Genomic DNA, 27,867 nt, shown 5'->3' on the forward strand with positions numbered 1-27,867 from the left:
TACAAGAAAACATTTAATTCCTTCAAAGCACCACTCCTGACTTGTCACAAAGGGTTCAAGAGCAGGAGGGAATTATGGGAGATTAGTTCAGGTTCTGGACCACAACATACAACATTATCATCACCCCCCCCCCCCCCCCCACACACACACACACACGCTCTCACACACTTACACAAATGCATAAAATTCATATGATGTCCCACATGTGTAAATGTACGTATATACAAAAACACACCTATGACAATTTGCTAACCCTCTATCTTCCCTCACTACATGTCCTTTTTCCAAAACATCTGTCCTTTCTTATTTCACCTCTCTCTCGCTCTCTCTCTCTTTTCCCCATCTCCCCACTCTTCAGACTTGAGAAAGTTACTGTATACTTAACATGAACTTAAGTCAATAAATCATGGACTTAAGTCAGCCTTTTTAGACTTAGGTCCATGTTTAGTCAACTTATCTCAAGTCTGAATAGGGCATTATGTGAGCTCCCTCTCTCCCTCCCCTCCGTAGAGATACTGGTTGTATCCCGGAGGTTGAACATATTCCTCCGTCTTCTCCCAGTCCTGGACCCACCCTGCCCCCCCTCCAGCACCCCCTCCTCCGTTGGGGCCCGCTGTTGGCTGGCTCATGGCTCCGTACTGCCCCCCTCCGCCTGTGCGGTACATCTCTTCCGTCTCATTGGCCAGTTCGTCCTCATCGATGATGCCACACTTCTCATCGCTAGTGTCCTCCTGGTCCGCCCACGGCTGCTTCTCCCCTGACGCAAAGATTCCTGGGAAAGAGCCAGAAGGATAATTCAGAATCAGGTTTGGGTCACATTAGATTCACACCTCGGTCGTAGGCTATTCATAAGACACCAATCGGAAGAAAACTGATGGAAACAGAAAGGGACTAACTGAGCTTGTCCAATAAGAAATGTGATTAATGTGATTAATACTTTATGTGGCAAAGTGGATTCAAATGAGTAATCACATGTGATTGAATTCATGTAATTGGATTCAAACATGATTTTTTATTTAATTCAGTCTGAATTCCCTTTAGGGTTCACACATGATTGATTTGGTGAAGGATTTACATCTGTCATTCATTCGTGATTCTCATGCGATGTCGGCAGAACTCAAGTTGCATTTATACATATATTGGTGATTTACATGAGCCACAGTCGATTAATTTGTGGTTCATGCTAAATTGGCACTGGATTCCCAGTATTTTACACATAATTTATTTGCGATTCACATAGGAGTCATGTGATTTAGAAACCCCCCACACATGGTTCGTTGACGAAATTAACTATTTGCATACAATTCACAAAGACCCCCTGAACTATAGGTTCATTGAATGACTGGAGCTTCACACAGGAACCAACACATAAACACATACCATAGAAAATCACTCCACCATAGTGAACAACTGAAGCGATGAGGAAGACACCCTGCCAATCTTCACGCGTCTGAGAGAGAGAGAGAGAGAGAGAGAGAGAGAGAGAGAGCAGAGGTTTTAAGATAGGGAATTATGGAAATATAAACATGTTAGAATCATCCTGTTGACAAATTCTGGACAACAAACCAAACAAAACAGTTGAATAGTTAACAAGCTGTTTATGATTAGACCTAAAGCCTTGTCCTGGACTAAAAACCATTCTCACTAAATCATGTCCATTCAAAGTTCATTTCAGTTAGTACCAGTCTTTTTCTGCTGTCTTGCCGACGACTCATGGAATTGTCTTGACAATGACAATGAAGTAGGTAAAGCACAGACAGATCTGGGACCTGCCTATATGTTAGTCCAGGACTAGGCTTAATCTGTGTCTGGGAAACTGCTCCTCCATGTAACTGGTTAAATGTAATGCCAGTTTGATAGAACAGAGTGCTGTGTGTCTTGGTAATTCCCCTCCATGTAACTGGTTAAATGTAATGCCAGTTTGATAGAACAGAGTGCTGTGTGTCTTGGTAATTCCCCTCCATGTAACTGGTTAAATGTAATGCCAGTTTGATTGAACAGAGTGCTGTGTGTCTTGGTAATTCCTCTACATGTAACTGGTTAAATGTAATGCCAGTTTGATAGAACAGAGCTCTGTGTGTCTTGGTAATTCTCCTCCATGTAACTGGTTAAATGTAATGCCAGTTTGATAGAACAGAGCTCTGTGTGTCTTGGTAATTCCCCTCCATGTAACTGGTTAAATGTAATGCCAGTTTGATTGAACAGAGTGCTGTGTGTCTTGGTAATTCCCCTCCATGTAACTGGTTAAATGTAATGCCAGTTTGATAGAACAGAGCTCTGTGTGTCTTGGTAATTCCCCTCCATGTAACTGGTTAAATGTAATGCCAGTTTGATAGAACAGAGCTCTGTGTGTCTTGGTAATTCTCCTCCATGTAACTGGTTAAATGTAATGCCAGTTTGATAGAACAGAGCGCTGTGTGTCTTGGTAATTCCTCTACATGTAACTGGTTAAATGTAATGCCAGTTTGATAGAACAGAGCGCTGTGTGTCTTGGTAATTCCCCTCCATGTAACTGGTTAAATGTAATGCCAGTTTGATAGAACAGAGCGCTGTGTGTCTTGGTAATTCCTCTACATGTAACTGGTTAAATGTAATGCCAGTTTGATAGAACAGAGTGCTGTGTGTCTTGGTAATTCCCCTACATGTAACTGGTTAAATGTAATGCCAGTTTGATTGAACAGAGCGCTGTGTGTCTTGGTAATTCTCCTCCATGTAACTGGTTAAATGTAATGCCAGTTTGATTGAACAGAGTGCTGTGTGTCTTGGTAATTCCCCTCCATGTAACTGGTTAAATGTAATGCCAGTTTGATAGAACAGAGCGCTGTGTGTCTTGGTAATTCCCCTCCATGTAACTGGTTAAATGTAATGCCAGTTTGATAGAACAGAGCTCTGTGTGTCTTGGTAATTCCCCTCCATGTAACTGGTTAAATGTAATGCCAGTTTGATTGAACAGAGTTCTGTGTGTCTTGGTAATTCCCCTACATGTAACTGGTTAAATGTAATGCCAGTTTGATAGAACAGAGCTCTGTGTGTCTTGGTACCTTGTGTTTGGTCATGGCGCCCACTATAAGAGGGCACACCATACCCGACAAGGTGCCCACTCCGTTGGAAATGCCCATCAAAATGCTGGCATAGCGGGGGGCAATATCCAAGTGATTCACGTTGAAACCTGAAGAGAGAGGGAGGGATGGGGGGACAGGAGAAATGCAGAGAAATATGTTGGTTTGGCACCCAGAACCAAATCTCCCGCTATGTAACAGTCTGTCTGGAGTGACTCACCATCTGACCATGCTACAAACAACTGAAGTATGAAGCTTTCCTCATCACCAGTAGGCTGCCTAATCTAACCACAACCTTACCCAAACCCTAACCACAACATTACCTTAACCACAACATTACCATAACCACAACCATATCCTAAACCTAACCACAACCTTATCCTAACCCTAACCACAACATTACCTTAACCACAACATTACCATAACCACAACCATATCCTAAACCTAACCACAACCTTATCCTAACCCTAACCACAACATTACCTTAACCACAACATTACCATAACCACAACATTACCTTAACCACAACATTACCATAACCACAACCATATCCTAAACCTAACCACAACCTTACCCAAACCTTAACCACAACATTACCATAACCACAAACTTATCCTAACCCTAACCACAACATTACCATAACCACAAACTTATCCTAAACCTAACCACAACCTTATCCTAACCCTAACCACAACATTACCATAACCACAAACTTACCGTAACCATTACCACTTATCCTAACCCTAACCACAACATTATCCTAACCCTAAAATAAGACTAAAAAACTCATAAGAATCTGATTATATAGCCCATTTTTTTCATAGCATGACCATTTCAACAAAAATCACTTTCAATGTCTGAAAAGGAAAGAACAGTCCTTAGGTTTGGTATTATCTTCCTGACTGTTGTTACTCAGTAAACCTACCTGACAGTTTGGTATTATCTTCCTGACTGTTGTTACTCAGTAAACCTAACTGACAGTTTGGTATTATCTTCCTGACTGTTGTTACTCAGTAAACCTAACTGACAGTTTGGTATTATCTTCATGACTGTTGTTACTCAGTAAACCTAACAGACAGTTTGGTATTATCTTCCTGACTGTTGTTACTCAGTAAACCTACCTGACAGTTTGGTATTATCTTCCTGACTGTTGTTACTCAGTAAACCTAACTGACAGTTTGGTATTATCTTCCTGACTGTTGTTACTCAGTAAACCTAACAGACAGTTTGGTATTATCTTCATGACTGTTGTTACTCAGTAAACCTACCTGACAGTTTGGTATTATCTTCCTGACTGTTGTTACTCAGTAAACCTAACTGACAGTTTGGTATTATCTTCATGACTGTTGTTACTCAGTAAACCTACCTGACAGTTTGGTATTATCTTCCTGACTGTTGTTACTCAGTAAACCTAACAGACAGTTTGGTATTATCTTCATGACTGTTGTTACTCAGTAAACCTAACAGACAGTTTGGTATTATCTTCATGACTGTTGTTACTCAGTAAACCTAACTGACAGTTTGGTATTATCTTCATGACTGTTGTTACTCAGTAAACCTAACTGACAGTTTGGTATTATCTTCATGACTGTTGTTACTCAGTAAACCTAACTGACAGTTTGGTATTATCTTCCTGACTGTTGTTACTCAGTAAACCTAACTGACAGTTTGGTATTATCTTCCTGACTGTTGTTACTCAGTAAACCTAACAGACAGTTTGGTATTATCTTCCTGACTGTTGTTACTCAGTAAACCTAACTGACAGTTTGGTATTATCTTCCTGACTGTTGTTACTCAGTAAACCTAACAGACAGTTTGGTATTATCTTCCTGACTGTTGTTACTCAGTAAACCTAACTGACAGTTTGGTATTATCTTCCTGACTGTTGTTACTCAGTAAACCTAACTGACAGTTTGGTATTATCTTCCTGACTGTTGTTACTCAGTAAACCTAACAGACAGTTTGGTATTATCTTCATGACTGTTGTTACTCAGTAAACCTAACAGACAGTTTGGTATTATCTTCATGACTGTTGTTACTCAGTAAACCTAACAGACAGTTTGGTATTATCTTCATGACTGTTGTTACTCAGTAAACCTAACAGACAGTTTGGTATTATCTTCATGACTGTTGTTACTCAGTAAACCTACCTGACAGTTTGGTATTATCTTCCTGACTGTTGTTACTCAGTAAACCTACCTGACAGTTTGGTATTATCTTCCTGACTGTTGTTACTCAGTAAACCTAACTGACAGTTTGGTATTATCTTCATGACTGTTGTTACTCAGTAAACCTAACAGACAGTTTGGTATTATCTTCATGACTGTTGTTACTCAGTAAACCTAACTGACAGTTTGGTATTATCTTCATGACTGTTGTTACTCAGTAAACCTAACTGACAGTTTGGTATTATCTTCCTGACTGTTGTTACTCAGTAAACCTAACTGACAGTTTGGTATTATCTTCCTGACTGTTGTTACTCAGTAAACCTAACAGACAGTTTGGTATTATCTTCCTGACTGTTGTTACTCAGTAAACCTAACAGACAGTTTGGTATTATCTTCATGACTGTTGTTACTCAGTAAACCTAACTGACAGTTTGGTATTATCTTCCTGACTGTTGTTTTTCAGTTAACCTAACTGACAGTTTGATACCTGTTTTGAATTACGAGTGGGACATTTCACTTCCATTTATCCAGCGTGTGGTGCAACTGAGCATCGTTTCTCAGACCAACAAGTTGACTGAAGAATACCCTAACTGATTGGTTGTTGTCTTTCTCCAAAGTGAATTGACCAATCAGATTAGCACAGAGGTGGGAGATGACACCCATACCCTTGCATCACAAAGCATTCGTCACTGAGGATTCTACCAATGCTCATGCACAGACAGTGGACACGTTCCAGGCTGACTACACTTCAGACACATGATCTCACAATGCCTGGATAGGTGTTTAATAGCTAACCACGTACATATGTCATCAACAGAACATCGTTGACAGTTCAAAACAAGTAGATTATTTATAATTCATTGATTGGATTTATATAGTGCTTTTCTACCAACTGAGGTACTCAAAGCGTTTTACATAGTAAGGAGGAAACTCACCTCATCCATCACCAATGTGTAGCACCCACTTGGGTGATGCACGGCCACCATTTTTGTGCCAGAACGCTCATCACACAACAACTGAATATGAATTTAAATATGGTTTCTCACAGCTCTGTAGAAATGTAGTGACAGTCCTAAAGTCTGTTTGCTTGTGGGAGAGAAAATCTTTCATGTTCTTACCTGAGATGGCAAATCCACTGAAGCCCACAGCGATGACTAAAAAGGAGATGGCCATGACCTTGGTGTGAGAGTATCCCACCACCAGCAAGAAAGTGGCCTCCATTCCAAACCCTGGTGACAAAACAGGAACCACAACTAAACACACTAAAATCACCACTAACAACAAACAGGAAAGATCACAATATGGAAAGGATCTTAACCTTTGACTCTAATGTTAGTCCTGGTATTAGGGGTGGGTGGTGGTGTTGATCAACATTTAGTTTTGCCATCTGTGACAAACATAGGTTGTGGGCAGAGACATATATTCAGAGAGTTGGGCCAACTTTTAGATTTTTTTGCCCAAAAATGTACATATTGCAACTTTATCATTAATGTCTTGTCCTAGTCGTGTTTGTTGACTGGATGATTTTAATTTGCCCGTTCTGTCATGCCCATGCCCTGTGCCAGTGATGTGATGATGATGATCCTGTGTGGCTCAGTTGGTGAGAGCAGAGCGCTAGCAATGCCAAGGTCACTGGTTCAATTCCCACAGGAATCGTGTATATACAGATACTATAATGTTTGCCCTCACTGAACTGTGAAGTCATTTTGGACTAAAGTATCTACCATTTGGCACATATTATATCCCTTCTGTTTTAAAATAACAATTAGAGAACGTTCTGCATTCCTTCTGTTTTATATAACAATTATAGAACGTTCTGCATTCCTTCTGTTTTATATAACAATTATAGAACGTTCTGCATTCCTTCTGTTTTATATAACAATTATAGAACGTTCTGCATTCCTTCTGTTTTATATAACAATTATAGAACGTTCTGCATTCCTTCTGTTTTATATAACAATTAGAGAACGTTCTGCATTCCTTCTGTTTTATATAACAATTAGAGAACGTTCTGCATTCCTTCTGTTTTATATAACAATTATAGAACGTTCTGCATTCCTTCTGTTTTATATAACAATTAGAGAACGTTCTGCATTCCTTCTGTTTTATATAACAATTAGAGAACGTTCTGCATTCCTTCTGTTTTATATAACAATTAGAGAACGTTCTGCATTCCTTCTGTTTTATATAACAATTAGAGAACGTTCTGCATTCCTTTTTATTGGTTCGATGGTTCTTCCCCTCTCTGACACAAATTGGTTGGGTTGGGACGTTGAGCTAACGTTGAGCTAACGTAGTTCTGGCACTGAGAGTTACCTGTCTCCTGTTCTGTTCTGTGAGACTGCTCTCATTAGCAGAGGGGCCAGTGATGCGTACACAGCAGGCTTGTGTTAGTGCAGTCCCAGCTGTAGAATCAGCAGTTTGATCCAGGCTAGCGCACCACTACCACTAGCTCACAGCAGCAGAACATGTCTATGTGCTGCGACCGTCATACACCATGCTCTCTCAGGCACTTTAATACTGCTTTTACACACATGATGCCCTCATGAACAAGCTGCCGCCACAGTCACACACACACTCTCTCTCTCTCTCTCTCTCTCTCTCTCTCTCTCTCTCTCTCTCTCTCTCTCTCTCTCTCTCTCTCTCTCTCTCTCTCTCTCTCTCAATTCAATTTAAATTTACAGGGCATATGTTTACATTGCCAAAGCAAGTGAAATAAAACATTTACAGTAAACATTACACTGTTCCAAAAGAATAAAGACATTTCAAATGTCATATTATGTCTATGTGCAAATAGTACAAAAGGGAAAATAAATAAACATAAATATAGGTTGTATTTACAATGGTGTTTGTTCATATCTCTCTCTCTCTCTCTCTCTCTCTCTCTCTCTGGGGATAATGATGTATTTTATTCTCTTCCCTCTCCTCTTTCCCTCTCTCTCTCTCTCTCTCTCTCTCTCTCTGGGGATAATGATGTATTTTATTCTCTTCTCTCCTCTTCCCCCCCCCCCCCCTCTCTCTCTCTCTCTCTCTCTCTCTCTGGGGATAATGATGTATTTTATTCTCTTCTCTCCTCTTTCCCCCCCCTCTCTCTCTCTCTCTCTCTCTGGGGATAATGATGTATTTTATTATCTTCCCTCCTCTTTCCCCCCCCCCCCCCCTCTCTCTCTCTCTCTCTCTCTCTCTCTCTCTCTCTCTCTCTCTCTCAATTCAATTTAAATTTACAGGGCATATGTTTACATTGCCAAAGCAAGTGAAATAAAACATTTACAGTAAACATTACACTGTTCCAAAAGAATAAAGACATTTCAAATGTCATATTATGTCTATGTGCAAATAGTACAAAAGGGAAAATAAATAAACATAAATATAGGTTGTATTTACAATGGTGTTTGTTCATATCTCTCTCTCTCTCTCACTCTCTCTCTCTCTCTCTCTCTCTCTGGGGATAATGATGTATTTTATTCTCTTCCCTCTCCTCTTTCCCCCTCTCTCTCTCTCTCTCTCTCTCTCTCTCTCTGGGGATAATGATGTATTTTATTCTCTTCCCTCTCCTCTTTCCCTCTCTCTCTCTCTCTCTCTCTCTCTCTCTCTGGGGATAATGATGTATTTTATTCTCTTCTCTCCTCTTCCCCCCCCCCCCCCCCCCCTCTCTCTCTCTCTCTGGGGATAATGATGTATTTTATTCTCTTCTCTCCTCTTTCCCCCCCCCCCTCTCTCTCTCTCTCTCTGGGGATAATGATGTATTTTATTATCTTCCCTCCTCTTCCCCCCCCCCCCCCCTCTCTCTCTCTCTCTCTCTCTCTCTCTCTCTCTCTCTCTCTCTCTCTCTCAATTCAATTTACATTTACAGGGCATATGTTTACATTGCCAAAGCAAGTGAAATAAAACATTTACAGTAAACATTACACTGTTCCAAAAGAATAAAGACATTTCAAATGTCATATTATGTCTATGTGCAAATAGTACAAAAGGGAAAATAAATAAACATAAATATAGGTTGTATTTACAATGGTGTTTGTTCATATCTCTCTCTCTCTCTCTCTCTCTCTCTCTCTCTCTCTCTGGGGATAATGATGTATTTTATTCTCTTCCCTCTCCTCTTTCCCCCTCTCTCTCTCTCTCTCTCTCTCTCTCTCTGGGGATAATGATGTATTTTATTCTCTTCCCTCTCCTCTTTCCCCCTCTCTCTCTCTCTCTCTCTCTCTCTCTCTCTCTGGGGATAATGATGTATTTTATTCTCTTCCCTCTCCTCTTTCCCTCTCTCTCTCTCTCTCTCTCTCTCTCTCTCTCTCTCTCTCTCTCTCTCTCTCTCTCTGGGGATAATGATGTATTTTATTCTCTTCTCTCCTCTTCCCCCCCCCCCCTCTCTCTCTCTCTCTCTCTGGGGATAATGATGTATTTTATTCTCTTCTCTCCTCTTTCCCCCCCCCCCCTCTCTCTCTCTCTCTGGGGATAATGATGTATTTTATTATCTTCCCTCCTCTTTCCCCCCCCCCCCCTCTCTCTCTCTCTCTCTCTCTCTCTCTCTCTCTCTCTCTCTCTCTCAATTCAATTTACATTTACAGGGCATATGTTTACATTGCCAAAGCAAGTGAAATAAAACATTTACAGTAAACATTACACTGTTCCAAAAGAATAAAGACATTTCAAATGTCATATTATGTCTATGTGCAAATAGTACAAAAGGGAAAATAAATAAACATAAATATAGGTTGTATTTACAATGGTGTTTGTTCATATCTCTCTCTCTCTCTCTCTCTCTCTCTCTCTCTCTGGGGATAATGATGTATTTTATTCTCTTCCCTCTCCTCTTTCCCTCTCTCTCTCTCTCTCTCTCTCTCTCTCTCTCTCTCTCTCTCTCTCTCTCTCTCTCTGGGGATAATGATGTATTTTATTCTCTTCTCTCCTCTTTCCCCCCCTCTCTCTCTCTCTCTCTCTCTCTGGGGATAATGATGTATTTTATTATCTTCCCTCCTCTTTACCCCCCCCCCCCTCTCTCTCTCTCTCTCTCTCTGGGGATAATGATGTATTTTATTCTCTTCCCTCCTCCTTCCCCACCCCTCTCTCTCTCTCTCTCTCTCTCTGGGGATAATGATGTATTTTATTATCTTCCCTCCTCTTTCCCCCCCCCCTCTCTCTCTCTCTCTCTCTCTGGGGATAATGATGTATTTTATTCTCTTCTCTTCCCTCTCCTCTTCCCCCCTCTCTCTCTCTCTCTCTCTCTCTATCTCTGTCTCTCTCTCTCTCTCTCTCTCTCTCTCTCTGTGCCCTCCCTTATAACTACAGGATCTTCATTTGAGCCAGTTGGCTACAGCATGAAACTAATCCAGCAGCAACAGGAAATGTGAATTATTATGTGGATTAGAATTCATGGACATTTTTTTTGAAAGGTTGAATCTGAAATTACACTACAAGTTTACTACTACCTCTCTATTTGCCCTCCCTCTCACTCCACTCTACCCATCCTCCCTCCTCTCTCTCCACCCACTTTCTCCCCTACTTTTCAATTCAATTCAATTCAAGGGGCTTTATTGGCATGGGAAACATATGTTAACATTGCCAAAGAAAGTGAAGTAGATAATAAACCAAAGTGAAATAAAGTATAAAAAATAACAGTAAACATTACACTCACATTACACTTGTTCTAAACATTACACTTCTTCTTCACTGGTTGCCCTTTTCTTGTGGCAACAGGTGACAAATCTTACTGCTGTGATGGCACACTGTGGTATTTCACCCAGTAGATATGGGAGTTAAAAAAATTGGGTCTGTTTTCAAATCTAAGTTTCCCTTAATTAAGTACAGATCTAAGATCAACTTCCCCTCCCCCAATCCTAACTTGAACCATTAGTGAGGGAAATGCAAAACTGACCCCAGATCTGTGTCTATATAGGGTAAAGTTCACCGTGGAGTGGCCTCTCACCTCCACAGTTCATGAGCTTCCTGACATTAGTGGTGGTCATGATGTTGTGTGTTCTAAGGTAGTCGGCCAGCTGTCCCCCAATGGGCACAACGATGGTCATCACCAGATGTGGCAAGGCCGACACCATCCCCACCTGACAGAGAGAGAGAGAATTCACAAAATGGAGCAAACATTCTGCATGCAGAATTCTGCAAAAACATCCTCTGTGTACAACATAAAACATCAAACAATGCAGAACAGAATTAGGATGATACCCCCTAATTATCAAAATCCAGAAAACAGTTATTACATTCCATCTAAAACAAAGCGATTCCCCAACTTCCTATAACAAAGCCATCACAAACATAAACACAAACATACCCCACAGATCCCCAGGACAGAAACACAATTAGACCAAACCGAATCATGAGAAAACAAAAAGATAATTACTTGACACATTGGAAAGAATTTACCAAAAAACAGAGCAAACTGGAATGCTATTTGTCCCTAAACATAGAGTACACAGTGGCAGAATACCTGACCACTGTGACTATGTACAGACTCAGTGAGCATAGCCTTGCTATTGAGAAAGCCCGCTGCAGGCAGACCTAGCTCTCAAGAGAAAACAGGCTATGTGCACACTGCCCACAAAATGAGGTGGAAACTGAGCTGCACTTCCTAACCTCCTGCCAAATGTATGACCATATTAGAGACATATACACTGCTCAAAAAATAAAGGGAACACTTAAACAACACAATGTAACTCCAAGTCAATCACACTTCTGTGAAATCAAACTGCCCACTTAGGAAGCAACACTGATTGACAATAAATTTCACATGCTGTTGTGCAAATGGAATAGACAACAGGTGGAAATTATAGGCAATTAGCAAGACACCCCCAATAAAGGAGTGGTTTTGCAGGTGGTGACCACAGACCACTTCTCAGTTCCTATGCTTCCTGGCTGATGTTTTGGTCACTTTTGAATGCTGGCGGTGCTTTCACTCTAGTGGTAGCATGAGACGGAGTCTACAACCCACACAAGTGGCTCAGGTAGTGCAGCTCATCCAGGATGGCACATCAATGCGAGCTGTGGCAAGAAGGTTTGCTGTGTCTGTCAGCGTAGTGTCCAGAGCATGGAGGCGCTACCAGGAGACAGGCCAGTACATCAGGAGATGTGGAGGAGGCCGTAGGAGGGCAACAACCCAGCAGCAGGACCGCTACCTCCGCCTTTGTGCAAGGAGGAGCAGGAGAAGCACTGCCAGAGCCCTGCAAAATGACCTCCAGCAGGCCACAAATGTGCATGTGTCTGCTCAAACGGTCAGAAACAGACTCCATGAGGGTGGTATGAGGGCCCAACATCCACAGGTGGGGGTTGTGCTTACAGCCCAACACCGTGCAGGACGTTTGGCATTTGCCAGAGAACACCAAGATTGGAAAATTCGCCACTGGCGCCCTGTACTCTTCACAGATGAAAGCAGGTTCACACTGAGCACATGTGACAGACGTGACAGAGTCTGGAGACGCCGTGGAGAACGTTCTGCTGCCTGCAACATCCTCCAGCATGACCGGTTTGGCGGTGGGTCAGTTATGGTGTGGGGTGGCATTTCTTTGGGGGGCAGCACAGGCGAGCAGCCAGAGGTATCCTGACTGCCATTAGGTACCGAGATGAGATCCTCAGACCCCTTGTGAGCCCATATGCTGGTGCGGTTGGCCCTGGGTTCCTCCTAATGCAAGACAATGCTAGACCTCATGTGGCTGGAGTGTGTCAGCAGTTCCTGCAAGAAGAAGGCACTGATGCTATGGACTGGCCCGCCCGTTCCCCAGACCTGAATCCAATTGAGCACATCTGGGACATCATGTCTCGCTCCATCCACCAACGCCACGTTGCACCACAGACTGTTCAGGAGTTGGCGGATGCTTTAGTCCAGGTCTGGGAGGAGATCCCTCAGGAGACCATCCGCCACCTCATCAGGAGCATGCCCAGGTGTTGTAGGGAGGTCATACAGGCACATGGAGGCCACACACACTACTGAGCCTCATTTTGACTTGTTTTAAGGACATTACATCAAAGTTGGATCAGCCTGTAGTGTGGTTTTCCACTTTAATTTTGAGTGTGACTCCAAATCCAGACCTCCATGGGTTGCTAAATTGGATTTCCATTGATTATTTTTGTGTGATTTTGTTGTCAGCACATTCAACTATGTAAAGAAAAAAGTATTTAATAAGATTATTTCATTCATTCAGATCTAGGATGTGTTATTTTAGTGTTCCCTTTATTTTTTTGAGCAGTGTATTTCCCTCAGATCACAATGACCCACAAAGACTTCCAAAACAAACCCAATTTGTATAAACTCCCATATCTACTGGGTGAAATACCACAGTGGGCCATCACAGCAGCAAGATTTGTGACCTGTTGCCACAAGAAAAGGTCAACCAGTGAAGAACAAACACCACAACCCATATTTATGTTTATTTATTTTCCCTTTTGTACTTTTTTGCACATCAATATAACACTGTATATAGACATAATATGACATTTGAAATGTGTCTATTCCTTTGAAACGTGTCTGTGTAATGTTTAATGTAAAACATTTTTTTATTTCACTTTTGTTTATTATCTATTTCACTTGCTTTGTCAACGTCAACATATGCTTCCCATGCTGTCACGTCCTGAACCTTGTAAGATGTCATTTTCTATAGTAGAGTAGGTCAGGGCGTGACAGGGGGTGTTTTGGGTGGTTTTCAGTGTTTTCTATTTCTATGTTTTTTTGGGGGTTGATCTCCAATTGGAGGCAGCTGGTCCTCGTTGTCTCTAATTGGCGATCATATTTAAGTAGGGGTTTTTTCCACCTGTGTTTGTGGGCAGTTATTTTCTGTTTAGTCTCTGTACCTGACAGAACTGTATTCTGATCGTTTGCCGTTTGTCTTTAGTGTTTTTGAGTTAATAAATATCAATATGAGCACTCAACACGCTGCGCTTTGGTCCCCTCTATACGACAACTGTTACACATGCCAATAAAGCCCTATGAATTGCATTGAATTGAGAGAGCGAGAGAGGCCTTTTTTCTTCCCAAAAACAAAAAATGTGAAACTATGGTGGGCCAAATTTAACCCGCAGACCACCAGTTGTTTTTCTCTGGGCTAGAGGCCAGTGGATAGGGTCTGGGCTAGGGTATAGGGGCTAGGGGATAGGGGTTAATTCATAATTAAAACTCTGTCTCACCTTGCTGATCTCAAAGCCAAACACTTCCTCGAAGTAGGCCGGCTGGCTGATGAGAAGCAGGTAGAAAGTCCAGCTCCTGCAGAAGTTGGCTACGATAATGGCGTACACCGGCATGGACGTGAAGAATGCTCTCCACGGGGTTTTGAATTTCTGCAACAAGGAGGAATGAGAGATGGTTGTGCTCACAGTCCTCACCAGTCCTCACACAGCAAAAAAGTGAAATTATAGAGGGATGTGGTGTGTGTGTGTGTGTGTGTGTGCGTGTGTGCACAAGTCTCAAGCAAAAAGAAAAGCGGTGGAGTGTGTGTGTGTGAGAGACAGTGCAGTTTATTTGAAACACAATGGTGTGTTTCATGTGTCTTTGTGCCTACCTGTAGAGGATTGGCAAAACCTGCTGACTCTCCGATGGCTTCCTCGATGTACTTCCTCTCCTCAGGGGTGATAGTGGGGTGGGCTGCTGGGCTTTCATACGACACCAGGATCCAGAACAGATACCATGCTATCCCAAAACTGCCTGGGAGAGGGAGGGAGAGGGAGAGAGGAGAGAGGTAAAGGGGGAGAGAGAGGATGACAGAGAGAGGAGAGAGGTAGAGGGATAAAGATGAGAGAGAGATGAAAGAGGTAGAGGTAAAGAGGAGAGAGAAAGGAGAGAGAGGAGGATAGAAGTAGGGAGGTAAAGGGGGAGAGAGAGGAGGAGAGTGGTAGAGAGGTAAAGAGGGGAGAGAGAGGAGGAGAGAGGTAGAGAGGTGAAGCGGGAGAGAGAGGTAGAGAGGTAAAGAGGGGAGAGAGAGGAGGGGAGAGGTAGAGAGGTAAAGGGGGGAGAGGAGGAGAGGTAGAGAGGTAAGAGGGAAAGAGGAGGAGAGAGGTAGAGAGGTAAAGGGGGAGAGAGAGGAGAAGAGAGGTAGAGAGTTAAAGAGGGGCGAGAGAGGAGGAGAGAGGTAAAATGGAGAGAGAGAGCAGAGAGAGAGGAGGAGAGCAGAAGAGAGGTAAAGAGGGGAGAGAAGGGTAGGAAATGAGAAGGGTAGAACATGAGAAGGGTGGAGTAGGGAGAAAGGTAGGGTAGGGAGAATGGTTTCTACAGTACACTACAGTGATGACACGTTTGCAATAACATAAATTGTGTCAGTTTGGATGTCATTGTCACAGAAAAAATACCCAGCAAGCTCTTATTGGACCCATGTCTCTACCTCTCTCCTCCTATGAACTGGTGCTATACCGCTAGCTCCCCAAAGGAGGCTAGCACTGGCTAACTGAGTAGTCAGCATACCACTTTCAATAGTCTGGGCTACCAACACTGGGTCATGGGCAGTAGGCAGCTGAGCAGGGGCCACCCACTGTAAGTTTGCTGGGGTTTTATCTTAGGGGACCTGTATGGTGATGAAACCGTTCAACTCTGTACTGCCAGGTTGGTTTTACTCACCATAGACGTAGAAGACTGAAGGCCACCCTACATACTGAACCAACACTCCAGCAAGAGGCATGGCCACCACAGCTCCCGCATAGGAACCTGTGACACAAAGGAAGAGCAAGACACAGAAATATGGTACATTGATGTTTCTATTGTTGTTGTGTAAAGCCTCCATCAGACCAGATCTGAACAGCTCAGCACCCACCATCAAAGTCAGTAGCAATAGCTAGCTAGCTAGCTCACGCAATATTTGGTTCTGGGTTTCGAGATTAGCTAGCAAGCTAACTAACTAACTAACTAACTAACTAACTAACTAACTAACTAACTAACTAACTAACTAACTAACTAACTAACTAACTAACTGTGGGGGGAAACAATTAACTTACAGTAAGAACAGTTAATTAGCTCTTTGCTAGAAAAGATTACGCTGCCTCCAAAACTGAGAAGGTGGCTTCACTAATGTTTACACATTGACCCGTCATGTTCATTGTCAATGCCTATGAAAAGTCATTCACAGCACAGGAGGTTGGTGGCACCTTAATTGGGGAGGATGGGCTCGTGGTATTGGCTGGAGTGGAATCAGTGGAATGGTATCAAATACATCAAACACATGGTTTCCATTGTTTCCATGTGATTGATGCCATTCCATTCGCTCCGTTCCAGACATTATTATGAGCCGTCCTCCCCTCAACAGCCTCCACTGTTTCACAGCATTACACTTATAACCCGTTACATACTGTATGTGGACAGGGCAAACTGAAATGTTTCTAACAGAAAACATTTAAAAAGCATAACCATGGTAGCAATTGAAAGGGAAAACTTTGATCAGAACAAAGGTGAGGATACAAAAAAGTCAGAAGACCCAATCCAAGCAATTCCATTACTGTTGATATTTAAATTTACTGGACTTTTCGCAGCATTTGTCAATAATAGAATCTGGAAATATTCTGGATACATTCAGTGACAGAATAAGAATATTCATGCAACATTTGGGCTTGGTGAAACATTTTATTTGGAACAAAGCCCTGCATCCCCACCATCACACAATTACTGTTGATGTTTATGCAATCCAACAACAGTCAATTACAATCCAACAACGGTCCATTACAATCCAACAACGGTCCATTACAAACCAACAACGGTCCACTACAATCCAACAACGGTCCATTACAATCCAACAACGGTCCACTACAATCCAACAACAGTCCATTACAATCCAACAACAGTCCATTACAATCCAACAACAGTCCATTACAATCCAACAGCGGTCCATTACAATCCAACAACAGTCCACTACAATCCAACAACGGTCCACTACAATCCAACAACGGTCCACTACAATCCAACAACGGTCCACTACAATCCAACAACGGTCCATTACAATCCAACAACGGTCCACTACAATCCAACAACGGTCCATTACAATCCAACAACGGTCCACTACAATCCAACAACGGTCCATTACAATCCAACAACGGTCCACTACAATCCAACAACAGTCCATTACAATCCAACAACAGTCCATTACAATCCAACAACAGTCCACTACAATCCAACAACGGTCCATTACAATCCAACAACAGTCCATTACAATCCAACAACGGTCCACTACAATCCAACAACAGTCCATTACAATCCAACAACGGTCCACTACAATCCAACAACGGTCCACTACAATCCAACAACGGTCCATTACAATCCAACAACGGTCCACTACAATCCAACAACGGTCCACTACAATCCAACAACGGTCCGCTACAATCCAACAACGGTCCACTACAATCCAACAATGGTCCACTAAAATCCAACAACGGTCCATTACAATCCAACAACGGTCCATTACAATCCAACAACGGTCCACTAAAATCCAACAACGGTCCATTACAATCCAACAACAGTCCATTACAATCCAACAACGGTCCACTACAATCCAACAACGGTCCATTACAATCCAACAACGGTCCATTACAATCCAACAACAGTCCACTACAATCCAACAACGGTCCATTACAATCCAACAACGGTCCATTACAATCCAACAACGGTCCACTACAATCCAACAACGGTCCATTACAATCCAACAACGGTCCACTACAATCCAACAACAGTCCATTACAATCCAACAACAGTCCATTACAATCCAACAACAGTCCATTACAATCCAACAGCGGTCCATTACAATCCAACAACAGTCCACTACAATCCAACAACGGTCCACTACAATCCAACAACGGTCCTTTACAATCCAACAATGGTCCACTACAATCCAACAACAGTCCATTACAATCCAACAACGGTCCACTACAATCCAACAACGGTCCACTACAATCCAACAACGGTCCACTACAATCCAACAACGGTCCACTACAATCCAACAACAGTCCATTACAATCCAACAATGGTCCTTTACAATCCAACAACGGTCCACTACAATCCAACAACAGTCCATTACAATCCAACAACGGTCCACTACAATCCAACAACGGTCCACTACAATCCAACAACAGTCCATTACAATCCAACAACGGTCCACTACAATCCAACAACAGTCCATTACAATCCAACAACGGTCCACTACAATCCAACAACGGTCCTTTACAATCCAACAACGGTCCACTACAATCCAACAACGGTCCACTACAATCCAACAACAGTCCATTACAATCCAACAACGGTCCATTACAATCCAACAACGGTCCATTACAATCCAACAACGGTCCACTACAATCCAACAATGGTCCACTACAATCCAACAACAGTCCATTACAATCCAACAACGGTCCATTACAATCCAACAACGGTCCATAACAATCCAACAACGGTCCATTACAATCCAACAACAGTCCATTACAATCCAACAACGGTCCACTACAATCCAACAACGGTCCATTACAATCCAACAACAGTCCATTACAATCCAACAACGGTCCACTACAATCCAACAACAGTCCATTACAATCCAACAACGGTCCATTACAATCCAACAACAGTCCATTACAATCCAACAACGGTCCATTACAATGCAACAACGGTCCACTACAATCCAACAACAGTCCATTACAATCCAACAACAGTCCATTACAATCCAACAACGGTCCACTACAATCCAACAACGGTCCACTACAATCCAACAACGGTCCATTACAATCCAGCAACGGTCCACTACAATCCAACAACAGTCCATTACAATCCAACAACAGTCTATTACAATCCAACAACAGTCCACTACAATCCAACAACGGTCCACTACAATCCAACAACGGTCCATTACAATCCAACAACGGTCCACTACAATCCAACAACAGTCCACTACAATCCAACAACGGTCCACTACAAATCTCCATCTTGTTTAGGTAAAAGCATAATTTGAAAGCGCCTCAAATTTAAGCTCTTATCAGTGACCAAATCTGCCATTTTGATCTCTCATACCTGGACCATGGAGTGTTAAGGGTGACATACACTTCCTGCAGCTGAGAATGCATCAATGGAGGCTGTTGAGGGGTGGACGGCTCATAATAATGGCTGGAATGGAGCGAATGGAATGGCATGTATTTGATACCATTCCACCGATTCCACTCCAGCCATTACCACGGACCCGTCCTCCCAAATTAAGGTGCCACCAACCTCATGTGGAATGCATGCATACAGTATGTAGGAAGACAATGTGCTACACTAGATTTATTTGGGATGTTACCAATAGGAATTTTACTATAATGTTGAGGTTGTTTATAAGCACATCTTAGCTTCCCTCTTGACAAGAACATCAAGTAACATCACTAATGGTTTGATCCAGTAACGAGTAGAGTAGTCTTTATTATCCCCGGGGGGAAATTCATTCATTGTGTGGTTTAAGAGAGAGAAAAAGGGAGGGAGAGAGTGAGAGGATGTTTAAATCCATTTGTTTTAGTATCTTACCACAGAATGCTGTTGTGGCCAGTCGACTCCTCTCTAGAGGCGGGGCCCATTTGGCCCAGATCCCATGGCATGCTGGGTAAGATACACCCTATAGGGAAGTAATGAAGTGATGCACACAGTAAATATCCAAACATAATATTCAACACACACGCACATGTACACACACACACACACACACACACACACACACACACACACACACACACACACACACACAGAGAGAGAGAGAGAGAGAGAGAGAGAGAGAGAGAGAGAGAGAGAGAGAGAGAGAGAGATGCACTCTAAGTACCTCGACGAGGCCTTGGCATATCCTGACTAGTATGACACAGCTGTAGTGTGTACGAGCAGCAGATGGAATCAGCATGTTGAGAGTGGATGTGGCCACTATGGCGAAGCCAAACACTCTGAAACACACCAAGACAGAAACAGTCAGAGACAAACACAACCAGCCTTCATTTCAACCACTGAGAGCGATAGAGCCCAGCCTTCATTTCAACCACTGAGAGCTATAGAGACCAGCCTTCATTTCAACCACTGAGAGCTATAGAGACCAGCCTTCATTTCAACCACTGAGAGCTATAGAGCCCAGCCTTCATGTCAACCACTGAGAGCTATAGAGCCCAGCCTTCATGTCAACCACTGAGAGCTATAGAGACCATCCTTCATTTCAACCACTGAGAGCTATAGAGACCAGCCTTCATTTCAACCACTGAGAGCTATAGAGACCAGCCTTCATTTCAACCACTGAGAGCTATAGAGCCCAGCCTTCATTTCAACCACTGAGAGCTATAGAGCCCAGCCTTCATGTCAACCACTGAGAGCTATAGAGCCCAGCCTTCATGTCAACCACTGAGAGCTATAGAGACCATCCTTCATTTCAACCACTGAGAGCTATAGAGACCATCCTTCATTTCAACCACTGAGAGCTATAGAGACCATCCTTCATTTCAACCACTGAGAGCTATAGAGACCATCCTTCATTTCAACCACTGAGAGCTATATAGCTCAGCCTTTCATTTCAACCACTGAGAGCTATAGAGACCATCCTTCATTTCAACCACTGAGAGCTATAGAGACCATCCTTCATTTCAACCACTGAGAGCTATAGAGACCATCCTTCATTTCAACCACTGAGAGCTATAGAGACCAGCCTTCATGTCAACCACTGAGAGCTATAGAGACCATCCTTCATTTCAACCACTGAGAGCTATAGAGACCATCCTTCATTTCAACCACTGAGAGCTATAGAGACCAGCCTTCATGTCAACCACTGAGAGCTATAGAGACCATCCTTCATTTCAACCACTGAGAGCTATAGAGACCAGCCTTCATGTCAACCACTGAGAGCTATAGAGCTCAGCCTTTCATTTCAACCACTGAGAGCTATAGAGATCAGCCTTCATTTCAACCACTGAGAGCTATATAGCTCAGCCTTTCATTTCAACCACTGAGAGCTATAGAGATCAGCCTTCATTTCAACCACTGAGAGCTATAGAGATCAGCCTTCATTTCAACCACTGAGAGCTATAGAGATCAGCCTTCATTTCAACCACTGAGAGCTATAGAGACCAGCCTTCATTTCAACCACTGAGAGCTATAGAGGCCAGCCTTCATTTCAACCACTGAGAGCTATAGAGACCAGCCTTCATTTCAACCACTGAGAGCGATAGAGACCATGGTTCATTAGGGGTCAGTTTAATTTTCAATTTAGTTTAATTCAGGAAGTGATTATTGGCAAATATTTTCTATGAAGATGAAATATTTAAATTCTATAAAGATTTCAATTCATGAGCTGGTTTTCATTTCAGTTCCTAAATTGACTGATGTAAACATGTAATTAACCCCAATCCTGAGAGAAACGTCTCTGGTGTTATTGATGAGACTGTCCCAAGCTTTGTAGCAGTTCAAAATGTCTGATGGAAATCCTTGAATATAAGGGCTCCGTCTATACTTCATTAGTAAAAATGAATACAGAACTTTTTGATTGAGGCAACATCCGCAGCCATAGTTTAGTAGCCAATGTATACTGTTCTCTTAGTTTTTGTACCGCTTATAAATGTGTCAAGCCAACTGAGTGGCCTTGTGGCAGGACTGTCCACCCTGAGATTGGAAGGTAGGGGGTTCAATCCCTGGCCAAGTCATACCAAAGGCTGTATGAATGGGACCCGATGCATGTCTACTTGGCCCTCTGCATTAAGGAGATAGATGGAGAATAATGTCCTGTCCAGGGGATGTACTTGTTCATCAAGCTGCTACAGAAACAGGAGATAGACTCCTGTTATTATGAGGCTACTACTGATGAAAAAGTCATATCGGACCCCTTCATGTTATCATAACACTACTGTTATTAGACGTTGTTTGGGGACAAAGGAGAAAGTGGGAAATATAATGCATATTTTAGTTAAATATAATGTATACTCTAGTAAAATATAATGTATACTTTAGTAAAATATTATGTATACTTTAGTCAAATATAATGTATACTTTAGTAAAATATAATGTATACTCTAGTAAAATATAATGCATACTTTAGTAAAATATAATGTATACTTTAGTCAAATATAATGTATACTTTAGTAAAATATAATGTATACTCTAGTAAAATATAATGCATATTTTAGTAAAATATAATGTATACTCTAGTAAAATATAATGTATACTTTAGTAAAATATAATGTATACTTTAGTCAAATATAATGTATACTTTAGTAAAATATAATGTATACTCTAGTAAAATATAATGTACACTTTAGTAAAATACAATGTTTACTTTAGTCAAAATAATGTATACTTTAGTCAAATATAATGTATACTTTAGTCAAAATAATGTATACTTTACTCAAATATAATGTATACTCTAGTAAAATATAATGTATACTTTAGTCAAATATAATGTATACTTTAGTCAAATATAATGTATACTTGAGTAAAATATAATGTATACTTTTGTCAAATATAATGTATACTTTAGTCAAATGAAGCCTAGTAGTAATAAAGTTGCCCTCCGACTACTTTGAGGAAAGGTATTGACATACAAAAAGGAAATCAGTCAATCAATACAGGAATAATAATCCCAAAGCATGCTAAAACATACATACTTGTTAGCTTTATATTTTTTGACACATGAAACCTCCAGGAATCTGTATGACAATGTATCCTAAAAATGTACTTACTTGTTAGCTTTATATTTTTGACATATAAAACCTCCGGGAATCTGTGTGACGATGTATCCCCAGAAGAAGGACCCGTGGATCATCCCCACGGTCTCTGGATCCCAGCTGAACTGTGCTGCCTGTGGGAGAGAAAGAGGAGGAGAGACCATGGTTGTGTTCATAAAGCACCAAACGGAAGAAAACCATCTGGGAGCAAGGGACTACCTGGATTTGTACAATAAGTTGCAGAACATTTTGAAGCGTTTTTTTCGTTGTGTGTCCTAATGAACACAACCCATGACTATGGATGTGTAGCGGAGTGGGTTCGTTAAATAATGCTTGAGTGATGAGAAACCTTGCCTGAGACCTGAAGACTTGTGTTAGCTTCCCAAGCACCTTGATAAAGGCTACACTTCAAAAGGTGCTGATTGTGATTATAAATAAGTATTTTCAAGTCAAAGTACATTGTCCATTGACAGTATTCTTCTTCCTCTGCACAAATTAAAGCTTGGACACACTCCAACCTCAGCGAGGTCGGAAACAACCGGAAGTATGCGGATTTCATTGATACAGTATCTTCAACCGAGCTTGCTTTTCCCCTGAAAAATGGATGTGTGGACCTCGCTCAGGTATTTATTTTACACCTGCTACGTTAGGTTACACACACTGTGAGCCTCCCAGCCCAAAGTTACAACCTTTGTTGTGGCCTATAGCCAGCCCTCCCCCTAACCTAACCTGACCTGACCCCAACCCTCCTCTTCCCACAACACTAGCTAGCAAGGTTATTTGCTACCATTCAGACAGCGAAGAAAGTAGGGAAGAACCCTCTTCAAGAAAATGTTTCTTTGAGTAGAAAGTGTGCCACATAGAACCATCGGTCACTTCAAAGAGCCTCCCCTTTTCAGACATTTACATTTCAGTCGTTAGCGCAGACAGTCATAGTAAGTAAATGTTTTCCTCATTAAAGCAGACAGTCATAGTAAGTAAATGTTTTCCTCATTAAATCAGACAGTCATAGTAAGTAAATGTTTTCCTCAATAAAGCAGACACTCATAGTAAGTAAATGTTTTCCTCAATAAAGCAGACAGTCATAGTAAGTAAATGTTTTCCTCAATAAAGCAGACAGTCATAGTAAGTAAATGTTTTCCTCATTAAATCAGACAGTCATAGTAAGTAAATGTTTTCCTCAATAAAGCAGACAGTCATAGTAAGTAAATGTTTTCCTCAATAAAGCAGACAGTCAGAGTAAGTAAATGTTTTCCTCAATAAAGCAGACAGTCATAGTAAGTAAATGTTTTCCTCATTAAATCAGACAGTCATAGTAAGTAAATGTTTTCCTCAATAAAGCAGACAGTCATAGTAAGTAAATGTTTTCCTCATTAAATCAGACAGTCATAGTAAGTAAATGTTTTCCTCAATAAAGCAGACAGTCATAGTAAGTAAATGTTTTCCTCATTAAAGCAGCCATCAGCAAAGTTCCACAAGGGTTCTTCGGCTGCCCTATATAGGATAACCCTTTTTGGTTCCATGTAGGACCGTTTCGGTTCCATGTAGAACCTTTTTCCATAAGAGTTTTACTTGGAACAAAAATAATCATTTTCCAAATGGGTTTTTACCTGGAACCAAAAAGTGTTCTACCTGGAACCAAAAAGGATTCTTTAAAGGGTTCTCCTATGGGGACAGCCGAAAAACCCGTTTAGGTTCTAGATAGCACCTTTTTTTCTAAGAGTGTAGGAAGAAAATAGAAGTGTGAGTGTAAGTGCCAGAACAGCGTGCCTCACCACCAGGACCTCCTTGTTACCCTTCCAGACGGTGTGGTCGTTGACCATGCTGACGATGGCCACGCCCAGGTTGCAGCGGATGCCGAAGGAGATGCAGAAGCCCAGGCCTGAGAGGATGGCGATGATGTAGCGACGGGGAAGGCCGAAACAGGTGCAGTCCACCACGGGCATCTCCTTCTCCTCCACAAGCTCTGGGCGGCCCTCGGCCGAAAGCTCGATGGTCTCGCCATTGGGCTGACGCTTTTCTAGGATTCTGGTGAAGAGCAGAGGGAGAGAGGGGGACAAAATTAGTAGTAATAATAATAATTACACATGGTATTTATGTAGCGCTTTTCAAGGACCCAAAGTTGCTTTACAATTTTATAAAAGAAAAACAAGAAGCTGAAATCTAGTGAGAATTGAACCCGGTGGTGCTCAGTTGGAAGAAGCAGCATTGTGCTAACAACGGCAAGGGTTCAATTCCCATATAATTTATTATTATAATTTTTTATTTAACCTTTATTTAACTAGGCAAGTCAATTAAGAACAAATTCTTATTTACAATGACGGTCTAGGAACAGTGGGTTAACTGCCTTGTTCAGGGGCAGAACGACAGATTTTTACCTCATCAGCTCAGGGATTTGATCTAGCAATCTTTCGGTTACTGACTCAACGCTCTAACCACTAGAGGTAAAAACCACCTGCCGCCCTGAATCACATAGTATACTTCAAATGTATGCACTCGCTGTACTGTAAGTTTCCTTGGGTGAAGGCGTCTGTTAGTGTCATGTAGTGTTAATAAGCAGGGAGAATGTGGACCAATGCAACAGCCAAGTCAAATTTCCATTGATGTGTTGAAAGGATACCTTTTTGTAAACCAACGTGTTTGTAATGTCGACGAGGTCAGGGTCATCTTCATGTTTAACAGGGTTGGGCTCAATTCCCTTTTCAGTTCAGGCATATCATGAATTTCAGTTTGAAGCTAGAGATGACTACATGACCATTTATTGAAGGGCCTGGGAGGTCGTAAGCCCCGCCCCCCAGCCGTGGTAAAAAATGAACATCACTGATACTGTGGATAGCATGACTGCCTCACAGCCAGAAGGTTGTAGGTCCGAGTCCCGGTTGGGATACCCCCCCCCCCCCCCCCCTGAATTCAGTACTGTGTATTGGCAATCCATACAGACTGCATTAATGACCCTAGCTATGTGTACACATGGTTAAGAGATCAAGCAAACATTTCACATAGATTGTCTTTCCACAGTCTTTTAGTGGTATAGGGGTTAAATGATTATAAAGCCTGACTTGCTGTCTCTCCCAAGCTTACGCATGCGCGCACGCACGCTCACACAGAAACACACACACACACACACACACACACACACACACACACACACACACACACACACACACACACACACACACACACACACACACACACACACACACACACACACACACACACACACACACACACACACACACACACACACACACACACGCATATGTTAAGGTCATCTCTGAATCAGCATCTCCCCCTGTGTGGGAGCATCTGTTGTTTGCCTGGTCCCTAGGTGGGTGGGTACCAGCTATGGCACATTCCCCCAGTGTTCAGTCCTTCACAGTAGCCTATACCTGCTGCTGCCCTGGCACTGACCACTCTGTCACACACACACACACACACTTTGGACACAAAAGCGCAGTTCAGTTCAGAGTCTAAAGCAGCTGAGTCGTGATAGTCCGGCGTCCCATAGTGACATCAAATCAAATCACATTTAATTTCTCACATGCACAGTGAAATGCTTACTTACAAGCCCTTAACCAACAATGCTGAATTTTTGATTTTGCTCTGCGATCACCATCTGCAGGAAACACACAGCCCGACCATGCACCTCCCCCAAATTCTCAACCAAAGCATCTCCGTGTACGTAGCTCCTATTCATTTCAATGTGGTGATGGTTGCAGAAATGGCTTCAGCCACACTGAGAATAGAAATAGTATGAAAGCCAACGGCCTAGTATTCTAGAACACTGCTGTGCGGACCCTGACTGATAAGCTCTTAGCCCTTCTGACTCTGTCCACTCTGTCATATACACACTGGAACCAGCACCCACCCACACAGAGCTGTGCTATCTAATCAAAGAGAGGGGTAGAGAGAAAGACAGAGACGGGCAGAGACAGAATTAGAGAGCGAGACAGAGAGGGACAGAAACAGAATTAGAGAGCCAGAATGACAGAGGGGTAGAAAGAGAGACAGAATGAGAGAGGGGTAGAGAGAGACAGAATGAGAGAGGGGTAGAGAGAGACAGAATGAGAGAGGGGTAGAGAGAAAGAGAGACAGAGAGAGAGGGACAGAGACAGAATTAGAGATGTTTTGTGTGTGTGTGTTTGTGTGTGTGCGTGTGTGTGTATATAGGTGTGTGCATGTATATAGGTGTGTGTATGTGTGTGTGTGTGCGTGTGTGTATAGGTGTGTATCTGTATAGGTGTGTTTGTGTGCGTGCGTGTGTGCGTGTGTGTGTGTGTGTGTGCGTGTGTGTATAGGTGTGTATGTGTATAGGTGTGTTTGTGTGCGTGCGTGTGTGCGTGTGTGTGTGTATATATAGGTGTGTGTAGGTGTGTGTGTGTGTATCGGTGTGTGTTTGTGTGTTTTAGTGTGTGCCTGCATGTGCATGTGTGTGTGTGTGTGTGTTTGTACCGGTTTCACACAGCAGCTCACAGGTTGTCTGGTTTCCATAGAGGAGCCAGTTATTCAGTGAGGTCGACAAAAGCAGCCGGAATCACTGCTAGGAGTCATAGGGTTCCAAAGAGTTGATTCATTGTGAATCAGTCCGGACTAAATCAAATAGAATGTCTAAATACAGTAGAAAGACTCATCCTTAATTCAAATCAAGTGATTTAGAGATTCCTGGAGATGATTCTTGCCTCACTACTCTCCTCTTCCATTATTTTTCTCCCACAAGTATGAACACACACACACACTGAACACACACACAGACACACACTGAACACACACACACAGACACACACTGGACAAACACACAGACTCACACTGAACACACACACTGAACACACACACACAGAAACACACTGAACACACACACAGACACACAATAAGCATTTCACCGTAAGGTCTGTATTCGGCACATGTGACAAATACAATTTGATTTGAATGAACACAAATACACACCACACACAAGAAAGTCCAACTCTTAGATTGATTAAATATTCATAGATTTTTTGGGGAGATGAATTATTGAGTTATCCCCCTTCTAA

At 42.2% G+C, this 27,867-nt stretch overlaps 1 protein-coding gene across 1 annotated transcript in view; it reads right to left on the reverse strand.

Moving 5' to 3' along the window:
* Positions 1 to 476: 476 nt before the first annotated feature.
* The window catches only part of LOC106601845 (vesicular glutamate transporter 1), a 60,681-nt gene continuing 33,290 nt past the window's right edge, over positions 477 to 27,867 (reverse strand). The window contains exons 2-13 of the mRNA XM_045715723.2: positions 24,613 to 24,865; positions 22,853 to 22,971; positions 19,969 to 20,083; positions 19,680 to 19,767; positions 15,777 to 15,863; positions 14,728 to 14,870; positions 14,357 to 14,506; positions 11,154 to 11,286; positions 6,346 to 6,456; positions 3,042 to 3,169; positions 1,381 to 1,450; positions 477 to 772 (exon numbers count right to left, since the gene is read on the reverse strand). Of these exons, the coding sequence (XP_045571679.2) occupies positions 477 to 772; positions 1,381 to 1,450; positions 3,042 to 3,169; positions 6,346 to 6,456; positions 11,154 to 11,286; positions 14,357 to 14,506; positions 14,728 to 14,870; positions 15,777 to 15,863; positions 19,680 to 19,767; positions 19,969 to 20,083; positions 22,853 to 22,971; positions 24,613 to 24,865 (1,693 nt within the window). The remainder of the gene's footprint in view (positions 773 to 1,380; positions 1,451 to 3,041; positions 3,170 to 6,345; positions 6,457 to 11,153; positions 11,287 to 14,356; positions 14,507 to 14,727; positions 14,871 to 15,776; positions 15,864 to 19,679; positions 19,768 to 19,968; positions 20,084 to 22,852; positions 22,972 to 24,612; positions 24,866 to 27,867) is intronic.

The sequence above is a fragment of the Salmo salar genome, chromosome 03 (genome assembly GCF_965601325.2).
Source record: "Salmo salar chromosome 03, fSalSal1, whole genome shotgun sequence".
Lineage (NCBI taxonomy): Eukaryota > Metazoa > Chordata > Actinopteri > Salmoniformes > Salmonidae > Salmo > Salmo salar.